Raw genomic sequence first — 11,006 nt, 5'->3', positions numbered from 1 at the left:
GCTGGGGTGAAGTGTATCCGGGTAAGCGCTGTTCAGTCCGTTTGTTCTTCGTGTATTCGCGTTGTGTGTTTGGAAGTGGAACCCCCGCGGCCGCAGGCGCGCACATGGGGCTCTGCCGTGTGCTCCGGTGGCGCGATTGAACGCGCCTTCACCCCAGAGCGTTTGGTCCAGGTTCCTTTTTCTATAAGGAAAAAGGGAGGAAGAAAACAAAAGTGTCGGGGGGGGAGACTAAAAAGCAGCAGAATTCATAGAAATAATATTTTAATTGCTTTCTGAGCTTCTTGGCGCTTGGACACACGGGAAAATGCATTATTTAGCTGTGAAGCACAGCACTGAGGGAGGAGACCCCCCCTTCTAGGAGAGGAAGAGATACGCACTGTCTTTGAACTCTTATTGAAGCGTTCGGGTGATTAAGGCAATCTGTGATTCTTCACAGGGCTTACAAAGAGTCAATAGAGAAGCTGTGTCTGCCCCATCCCTGGCAGTGTTCAAGGGCAGGTTGGACACAGGGGCTTGGAGCAACCTGCTCTAGTGGAAGGTGTCCCTGCCCGGGTCAGGGGTTGGAACTGGAGGAGCTTTAAGGTCCCTTCCAGCCCAAACCATTCCAGGATTCTCTGGTTCTGTAATAGAATTATCTATGAGTTTTAACTCAGTACATTTCAACTTAAATGTTTTGCTAACTTGATTGTTTTCATTAGGATTTCACTTTGAGTTAATGACCCTATGAAATAAAAGCTAATGGCAGTAATAATCCACACGCAGACACACGCTTTTAAATGCGCAGCATTGCTGCGTAATGTAGGTAGGATAGTGGTTTTTATTGTGTTTGTGGACAAAGTTTCTTGAGTCTTCAGTGATGGGTTTTGAGTGGTTTCTGTGTGTCCTGCGCTGGTGTGCACAGCTGTGTTTCACTTGCAATTGTTTGTGCACTGGATAAAATTTGCAGTATAATGCTTATTTTGATTTAGTAGTCCGTCTTTTGAGGATGCTGTATCACTGTTACATCTGTTTCAGTTTGGAGGTCTTGATATATCAGGGAATCCCAGACTGGTTTGGGTTGGAAGGGACCTTAAAGCTCCTCCAGCTCCAACCCCTGCCCCGGGCAGGGGCACCTTCCACTAGAGCAGGTTGCTCCAAGCCCCTGTGTCCAACCTGGCCTTGAACACTGCCAGGGATGGGGCAGCCACAGCTTCTCTGGGCACCCTGTGCCAGCGCCTCAGCACCCTCACAGGGAAGAGATCTGAAAATACATTGAGTTTTCCTCAATTTTGTACAAAACATCAAGGTGTACATTGCTGATATTCATAGAATCACAGCTTGGAAGGGACCTCGGGGATCATCTAGTCCAACCTATCTCAACAAAGCATGGCCTAGACTAGATGGCCCCAAATTGTATTAATGTACTAAACATTTATAGCTGTAGAAACTTAGAGATTTGTAAAGCCATATACTTAAAGGGCATTTGTTTCTCTGTAATTCTCAGCCTTTTTATTTTTGCCATATTAGCCTTTCCCTTCATCACTTTATGTGGAAAAAGGAAAATCTTTTATGCAGATGTTCTCATCATAGAAGGGGACGTGGTAGTTCTGTCAATCTGACAATATGATTGTCAGGTAGGGCCTGGTTGCTGAGACAGAGCTTTGCTCACTGCAGTGTTGTACGTAGCAGAGTATTGTTGTATGGTACTGTTTGCTTTGCAGGCTCTTGCTTTGGATGCAACACAGGGAGAAGAACATGAGCACAAAGTAGCAAGACTGAAAGCACCAAAATATATGATGGGTCTTTATTTGCCTGGGGTTTTTTTAATAGATGAAAGATGGAGGGTTTATAAACTTTGTCATACCAAGCTATTATTTTGGGTAGTGGAAAAAGCCATGAAGCAAGACCAGTGTTAGAAAATCTAGTGCTCCCGTGGTGTATATCGATTTTATGGCTATGATTTGCACAGTATTCAGAAGCATTGTAAGCTGTGTTTTGTTCAGAATTTACTGGCTTAATCATTCAGTGAGATCCTTGGATTTTAAAGTACTTGGAAAGTTCCTGGATGCCAGGAGTGAATGCTGTATACGCCAAAGATACAATCTGTTCCCTTACATAGGCAGCTTCATAAGTAAATCATGTGCTCTCAATCATTTCTGTAGAGCTTCCTTGCTTTACTAGACCATGGAAGAATATCTGAGCATGTCCTCTGATTCTTATCGTCCCTCCTTGCTCCCCAGGTGGTTGTATACCTGTTTTCTACGTTATAAATAGGGCTTTAAAGCTGTTCTCCCCGTGGACAGTAATGGTCATGACCTCGATTTGGGATTGAAGAGATTTATGAGTCCGAACTGGTGACACAAGTAAAGTTCAGTTGTTTAGATTGTTTAGGAAGTGGAATACAAACTGACAGCTCTAAGGCAAAATTTGGATGCTCTTGAGCAGTGGTTCTCAGAAGACCAGGTAGGCAGAGCCGCCTTGGCAGGCAGTACTCTTAGTATAGAATACCAGTAAAAACACTGTGTAGGCACACAGCATTTGTTCTGGAAGGAGAAACAGGAGTTGACATTCTGGTTTTGCTGTGCCTGGGTCTCATCATGCACCTACTGAGCAGACTTCCAGAGTGGGGTTAATGGTACCATTAGGATTTGAGGAAGCAGCAGAAACATCATTTTGGCTGTAATTACTTAAGTATCTTCATCTTTAGCCAAGGCATTACACTCCAATCCTGCAGTTTCAAGAGTTTAACTGCCTGGATCAAGCCTCTGCAGTAGGAGTCTAAAGTGGCTACAGCCAACATAATTGTGTGAACCAGATTGCAGGAATAAAAGCATTAAAGGTTTGTTCACCACACAATTTGTAAGTTGGTTTTAGAAAGTTGCTTTCACAGATGCTCTCTAAAGATTACAGAAGAAATGATAACTCCAGCTGTTGCTGAGATTACTCAAAGACGGAAATAAGTTCTATTTCTGATGTTGACTATTACTTGTTTTCAGGTTTCTTACAGTTTAGCTTTGTTTTGATATAGCTTCCTGCCAAGTGTGTTTGATATTCTCTGTTTTACTTCTTCACAGGAAGTGAATATTGAATTTGAGGCACATTCCATATCAGACAATGACTATAATGGGATAAAGAAGTTACTGCAACAGGTACTTTGACTTCTTGTTAGCTTGCTTGATATGTCCATTGATAAATAATACCTAAAGAGTTATGCAAAGTCATCAGTTCACATTATCTGTATTGTGTCATAGTTTTACTGTGCTTCAGCTCATGAATTACGGCCACAGTCTCCATGTGTCTCCTAAACCATGGTTTCAAGAACTTTACCTAATGAACCGTAGGGCTGTTATTTCACAGTGTGTATAATCTTTCTGTTTTCACTGTGTTAGCTGCTGCCCAGAAAGCCTTCAATGTTAATCAACTTCCTGGAGGTCTTTTTGTAGATCACAGCCCTTAAAAACCAGACAAACCAGGAATGTGTCTGCTGAATGTGGCAGCTTCCAGGCGTCTTTTGGCTGTTGTAAACCTATGCTCAGCAAGCATTTAGATCATAGCAAATTCAAAGGATAGCAGGTATGCAAAATGCCAGCTTGTGGAGGGTTGAGGAGCTTCAAGAAGCTGATTTTTAGTCCCTACAGTATTGTATTGAAGGAAGTTAAATAAACAAACTCACTAAATGGAAATTAAAAGTGGAACAGAGTATTTCTACTTAGGGAAATTGCTGACTTTAGTTTCTAGTGAGTAGTCCATGATGTATCATGATGCCAAAAACTTGTTGATACTTGTTTCCTATTTTCCAGTTGTTTCTAAAAGCTCCTGTTAACACTGCTGAATTAACTGATATATTAATACAACAGAATCATATTGGAAGCATCATCAAGGTAAGACAGAATTTACATTTCTAAATGAAGTACAATACTTTTTATGTTGAAATGACACAACAGATATTCAGAAAGGGAGCCTGGATTTGTAACTTGTATGCTTTCTTCCTTTTTAGCTTTGAGAGGAATTCTTCTCTAGGAGCTGAAATATTCCGTGTCTGGTTTCAACCAAACAAGGAATTCAATTTATTATTTTGGCTGGTTTCTTTTTACACATGAAGGCTTTTCACTTTTCTCTCTGAATTTTGGTGTGATAGAGTAATAATGCTGACAGTTCTATGGAGAAGTTTGTTGCCACCTCTGTAAGAAATAGGACCTTACGATTTCAGGATGGACAGCAATGTCGACCAGAAATGTCCTGCATCCCGTTTCCTTTTGCACAGAGTTCTCTGGACATAGGAAGGGATTCCAAAATGAGTCCTGAACAAGTTCTGCTAAGGCAGTGGAGCACTCTGCAAAGACTCCTGAGTTACTCCTGGCTAAGGAAGCTCTTCAGTACTGTAGAGTGCTCAAAATGTCATGGCCATATAGCTTTCAAACCCAAAACTGCTGCCATGGCGCAGTTGTGCCACAGTTGTACCACGTTGCTTGGTGCCATTGCTGTACATTACCTTTTTGTCATGTGCCAACAGTTTTTCCACCCACATTTAATACAATCCTTCCATTACAACTTTGTGACCCCCGGTTCTTTCCCCAGGTTTTTCATAGCAGGGTTTTGTTCAGCTTTTTGTTTCACTATCAAAGCTCGGTTGTTCTCTGGGTTTTAAGACTTTGCAGGTTTACTTCCTTATGTTTGAAACAGAAGAAAATTGGTGTTGCTTAAGATATTGCCATGCCTTGTACTGAGATGCTGCTTATTAAATGTGAGCTATCAAATTTTAGTGCCTTTCCAAAGATCCTGCGGGAGAAGATACATGACCTGGCTCTAAGTACACAAGAGTCAATGATGTGGCACTTTCATAACTGTAACCAGAATGTGTAGGTTGTGTGTTTGTAGAGATTACCTGGATGGTTCTCATCTGAGCATCTTCTGGAAAGAAAACTGTTTTTTGCTGCAGAGTAGAAATAGCAATGACTCATACTGACATTCTGTTTCTGTTATTAAACAGCAAGCAGAAGTCCAAGAAGACAGTAGCGATGATGATGAAGATGATGATGAAGTCTTTGGTTTCATTAGCTGCTTAAACTTAACAGAAAGGAAGGTATGTTGTGGTTAGGTATTCCTCGTTAACATCTAGACAGTTATAAGTGAGACTGTGTCCTGCTTTTCTGCCTTGTACAACAAGCCTAGGCAGCTGGATCAGGATTTAGATTTCCACCATGGAGGACTATGGTCTTAAAAGTTGCACATCGCATAGCTTGCTTCAGCTCTGGTCCTGCATAAGTTGCTGAAGGTCAAACGTAAAGCTAGGAATGGAACAGATTTAAAACTAGGTCTAACCATAGTTCCAGTGTAACTGAGCTGTCAGCCTCTTGTATTTCTTCATTGTCACCTTTTGCAGCTTGAATTTTGCTGGTGAGTGTACTGGTGTTGCAGCTCCACACTGCTCAGTTAAGAAACTTTCTTTGCCCTCAATTTCAGGGTTGGTAAATAATTCCAGAGAACGTGTAGATAGTGCTGAAGGAAATCACCAATAGGTCTGTAGAGTATTCCCTGGAAGTTCACATTCAAGGTTTCCTTGTGTAAATTATTGTTGTGTAAAGAAAATACACCTTTTGGTATATAAAGATATATATGTATGTCTTTCAGGATACACAGTGTGTTGAACAAATCAAAGAGCTGATTCTAAGTCGATGTGAGAAGAGCTGTGAACAGCACGTAGTTGAACAACTGAGTAAGCTCCTAAATGACAGTACTAAGCCTGTGGGTCTTATACTGAGTGAAAGATTCATTAATGTACCACCACAGATTGCTCTGCCTATGCACCAGCAGCTTCAGTAAGTTTGCTTGGGGTTATTTTGACATGATTTCTCCATATTTTTTCAGCAATCTATGTATGTAGAAGTATGTTAAGATAGGTGATGGTATAGCTATAAGTAAGACATGAACACATGTATTTGCATCTCATATAAGGTCTTTAGTTCATTTCCTAAAATTATTTATATCTTTAGGCTCTTAAAACTCTTTAAGATAGAGGAAGCCATTTAAGAGCGTGTGCTGTTCTACTGCAGAGATAGCTCTGTGTATGTGTAGTTTATCTTTGTCTTGCAGATTATTTTCCTTTTGATGTAGGAAAACTTAATTAGAATTTCTTATGGCATACTGATAATGAGACCTTTAAGGAATTAATACATTGATAATGAAAGAAAACATGTAGACAGGGTTGGTCAGGAAGGTTTTTGGAGAAAGAAATGAGGTGCTTGAAGGCTTAGTTTGGAGGTTTACCACTAGTACAGCACTTGTCATAGCTCAAATTCAGATGTCAGCCTCTGTCTTCCAGGGGTTGGACCGTTGCAGTGGCAACATGTTTACACAAGGGTGGGCAGGAGACTTTTCTGGCTCTTCAGTTACAGTTCCTCATGAACTGATAGTGTGATGTACTTTCTAATGCACTCTGAGGTTTAATTACATGCTTGTCGAGGGTATATATTGCATATGTAGATGTATTTTTAAATTGTATGTGTAAACATTTATTTGTCTTTAGGAAAGAGTTGACGGAGGCACAGAGAACAAACAAACCTTGTGGAAAGTGCCACTATTACCTCCTTATCAGCAAGACCTTTACAGAAGCCACGAAGAGCAATTCTAAGAGGAAGGGAGGGAGAAACCAGCAGGAGGAGGAATTAATGTTTGCAAATGCAGAAGAAGAGTTCTTTTATGAGGTAACATATGTGTATCTTTTAAAATGTTTATGGGTTTTTTATATATTATTAAAGTGCTTCACTTTAAGGGGGCTTTTAAAGAGACATGGTCACATATTGCTTCAATTAGATCCATCCTTTTTTAGAGTAATTTTAAGAGATGAGCAAGCAACTTATTTTTGTGTATTGAGCCCAACACCTTTTGTATTCAGAGAATCAGGGAGAGATATACCATCCATAAGTCCAATTGATTACATTAATCCTCTGTATTGGCATGAATTTACTGATATGTTACTTATATCAGGTCACAATAAACCTGACTATGGGATGCTGTGGCATAGACTGCCTGTGGCAGTGTTGCTACATGATAGAGGCTCCAGTGCTATGAGGATAATGGAAAATCTCAGAGAATACTAAGCAGAGACTTGAGGGGAAAGGTCAGGTTTGACTTTGGTTTGAGGCCAGTGTCTTGGCCTTGAGGAATTAAGAAACTTCATCTCTTTTTACTCATAGCAGTGCTAAAGAGATGAATTGAATGTGATGGTCAGACTTGTTGAAATACTGTGAATGGAATATCCACATTTTGAGAATGAACAATGATAATAAATCTGGGTGTTGAATTTAGCAGCATGTCCCAGGATTTCTGAGTTTAGAAAAGCCTGAAATCCCTTTTTTGGGGGGAGCTGTGCAGTTGTCTTCTTTAATCTGAATAATAAGAAATGCGAAAGACATGTTAAACTGCTGTGTCCGATGAACAGAGAAGACAGGGGGGGATGTGAATTACCCATAGTCTGCACAGGAAGTGCATGTTAGCTTGAGATTTAAGCTAGTGTGATTTACAACACAAGTGTTCAAGAGTGACAGCTCAAACAACAGGTAGTAACTTGCCAGGGTGCTCTAACTTAATCGTGTCACAGCTTCAAGCACTTAGAGGAACAAAGATTGAAAAGAATGCAGAGGGATCTCTGTTGTTAATCTCCATCAGCATCTGCACTGTATGGCAGTACTTAAATACACAGATCTCTTTTGCTTGCCCCTACATAGTTAGTTAGTCCTGTGTCAGAAAAAATAGCAGCTGTTGAGGCTTCATTTAGATTCAGTAATGCAGTTAAATAAATTTCTCCTGAGATCTCTTTCCAAGAAACTGAATAGATGCAAAGTTCTGCATTTATGGTGGTGGTGTCGTTATTATAGAGTCACAGAATGCTTTGGGCTGGAAAGGACCTTAAGATCATCCAGTTCCAAACCCCTGCCATGGGCAGGGTCACCTCACGTAGACCATGATGCCCAAGGCTTTGTCCAGCCTGGCCTTGAACACTGCCAGGGATGGAGCATTCACTGCTTTTTTGGGCACCCTGTGCCAGCGCCTCAGCACCCTCACAGGGAAGAGCTTCTTCCTTATATCTGACCTGAACTTCCCCTGTTTCAGTTTGAACCCATCACCCCTTGTCCTATCACTACAGTCCCTGATGAAGAGTCCCTCCCCAGCATCCTTGTAGCCCCCTTCAGACACTGGAAACTGCTCTGAGGTCTCCATGCAGCTTCCCTTCTTCAGGCTGAACAGCCCCAATTTTCTTAGCCTGGGGAAAGATGATTTATCTTTTCCCTTTTGGATACCTGTTACATTCAGAAAATGCTCAATATACAAACTTCTGAAGCTCTAGAGAAGGAGCTGTCACTTTCCTTTTCTGTCTCTATTCTACTTAGGACAAATATATTAATAAAAAGTGCTAAAATACTGGGATGAAACTATTACTTCACAACTTCCTATTTCCTGAGGCAACCTGCCCACTCAATTCTGCTGGCCCCAAGCCAGGACACCCAGGTCTTGGCACGTCCCCAGCCAAGATCAGGAGAGAGGAAGATGCAGGAAATGGAATCAAAAATGTGCTTTGAAATGCACAGAATTTTTCATTTTCATGATTTTTTTTCTGAAGCTTTAAAAATACTATTCTACAATATTACTGCTTTGTCAGGAGACTGTTGTTTCTCATTTCTGGCAGTGCCTACAGGATAAAGCACTTGCACATGCATCATGGTTAATGGCAAAGCTTCCTCTGTGTGATCATTCATGACATTCTCTGGTATGGGCTGTGATATGGCTGTAATTTTATTTCTTGGGAAGAAGAAAAATGGAAGTGGGTGAATTCCTTGTTAGCTATAGGGAATGCTGATGTGGCCTCTGTGCAGTAACAAGTCTGTGATTTGCTTTTTGTGCTCCTGCCACAGCAGCTTTACCAGCTGAACGTGAACTCTGTGTAAGCATGTTATTGAAGAACTGAAAGGGGAGAAGCCTGTGATGCCCGTGTGTCCTTATGGCTTATGTCCTGGAGGCCTATTTTGTATTTATCTATTTTGTTATTTTGAGTGGTATTTCAAAGACTTTTGTCTAAATTGCAGTAATTTTCAACTCAAATGGATAGACTCGAACTGAACATGGTTTTCTTTTTAACATTCTAGTGTTTTTAACAAATTCATTTTAAACATTATGGAGGATAGTAGATTAATTTGCTCTCTGGACTTTATAACGTATATGTGTTAGATTAGTGTTGGTGTGTATATCCTTCCTGATCATGCATAATGTTAATTAGATTGCCATAAAATAGTATTAAATGCAGTCAGGCAGACACTTAGAGCCATATAAACCAGAGAGAAGCCTTTTTGCACTTTGCAGTTCCCTGTGCTTTATTCTGTTCATGAAAATGTTATTGAGGGAGCAGAAGAAAAGCTCTGTTATAACCAGACTGGAACTGATTAAAGGTTTAGGGCCTCCATTGCTCAAATTGTTTGTTGTTGAGCAAAGCCACTCCGTTAATGCATTGGTTTTTCCAAAATCAAATTTACAACCTTGAGATTCTGTTAGGAAATAGCAAACCTAAAAGGAGCCTGGAGCTTAACTTACCCTGCAAGGGAAGAGGTTAGGTAAGTTCTTCTAATTAGGAATTCAGCTCATGCTTCTTAATCTGACTTGTGTGAGAACTAGAAGCATTTGTTAGATAAGTTTTTCTTCTCCATCAGGCATTTTGCCTGGGAAAGCTAATAAAAAGGGACTGTTATATCTGTATGCAGGATGTATCACTGAAAAGAAATAATACACATTATGGACACCTACCTATTTGAAGCATCATCATTTATAATATGTCTTTTGGTGGCTCCAGCCATCTACAGGCTTTACAAGAGGTTTTTGAAATTCCACTCAGGATTCATGTCAGTGCCCATTCCCTTAATGCTTAATTTCTAGTGGCAGTGTGAAAGAGGGGATTACTGTACCACATATTCTTACAGATACATTCATTTTAGGAGCAGTTTTAGAGTAGGCCATGAAAATAGCAGAGCCTATTCAGTGCTACAGACCTTCCACATTACCCACACCAAGCTGTCATCTTTAGTGCAGGCTCTACTCCACCAGCACACTCTCACTGTTCTTTTTATCTGGCTTTTGGCTGATCTCCTAATTCTCAAAATTACCCAGCTACTGGTTTGGTCACGGTCTGAGTCTGAAGGTATTAAAGGCTAGATATTCCTGTTACTGGTCAAGGATACCTGCTAGTTGGCACAATAGCTTCTAAGGGTCAGCATTTCTTAATGTGATAATAGGGAGTGAGATGCTGTCTTAAATTCATCTAAAAGGATATAAATGGCCTTCCCCCCTGCCTCTTAGGTCTTTTTTCTGATACGAAACTATAATCATTTTAGAGTTTAATATGAATGATAAAAATCCTGTGAAAAGCAAATAGTTTAAAACACTTAATAGTGGATTCTCCTGTAGGTTTTTTGTGGTGGGCATTTTGAGAGGGAAGAAAATAACTTCTTAATAAGCATGTGCATAACAGGGTCATTGTTTTTACTTTGATGTATTGACTTCATTCTGATGACAAAATTGAATCCTAATGCATTTCTTTCTGTTGTTTAGAAAGCCCTTCTGAAGTTCAACTACTCTGTGCAAGAGGAAAGCGACACTTGTTTGGGTGGCAGGTGGTCCTTTGATGATGTACCAATGAAACCCTTGCGGACTGTTACGATAGTTCCAGCTGATGGAATTCATGCCATTATGGATAAACTGAAAGACTATCTCTCAGTCTGAGCTTTCCTACAAACACTGGTTTTTATAAAGCAGCCGTGCAGAGCTAGGATTTCAGTATTTTCAGAAGGCTGCTGTTGAGTTAATGGTTTTCTCCTGCTCAAATGCTTCCTCTGTACGTTTAGAAGACAAGTAGATGGCACAATTAAAAGTATCTATGAAATTAATATTTTTCATTATTCTGTCTTCTTACATATTGGTCTCATCGTTAAGCAGTCAATAAAAAAAAACAGTGTAACAAGAAAACTTGAAGATCTGCTCAA

The 11,006-nt window shown here is 40.3% G+C and overlaps 1 protein-coding gene across 1 annotated transcript; it reads left to right on the top strand.

The window, feature by feature from the left end:
• Positions 1 to 3,053: 3,053 nt before the first annotated feature.
• On the top strand, positions 3,054 to 10,835 carry BCCIP (BRCA2 and CDKN1A interacting protein; the record flags this gene model as incomplete). The annotated part of the gene is made up of 6 exons (XM_010013261.1): positions 3,054 to 3,128; positions 3,780 to 3,860; positions 4,970 to 5,062; positions 5,611 to 5,798; positions 6,506 to 6,683; positions 10,576 to 10,835. Coding segments are annotated over 6 exons (786 nt in total), but the record flags the coding sequence as incomplete, so codon positions are not given.
• Between the last annotated feature and the right edge of the window lie 171 nt (positions 10,836 to 11,006).

The sequence above is a fragment of the Nestor notabilis genome, unplaced genomic scaffold, assembly GCF_000696875.1.
Source record: "Nestor notabilis isolate BGI_N333 unplaced genomic scaffold, ASM69687v1 scaffold2344, whole genome shotgun sequence".
NCBI classification, from domain to species: Eukaryota; Metazoa; Chordata; class Aves; order Psittaciformes; family Psittacidae; genus Nestor; species Nestor notabilis.
The sequence above is the reverse complement of the archived record's forward strand: the minus strand, read 5'-3'. Positions and strand labels throughout refer to the sequence as shown.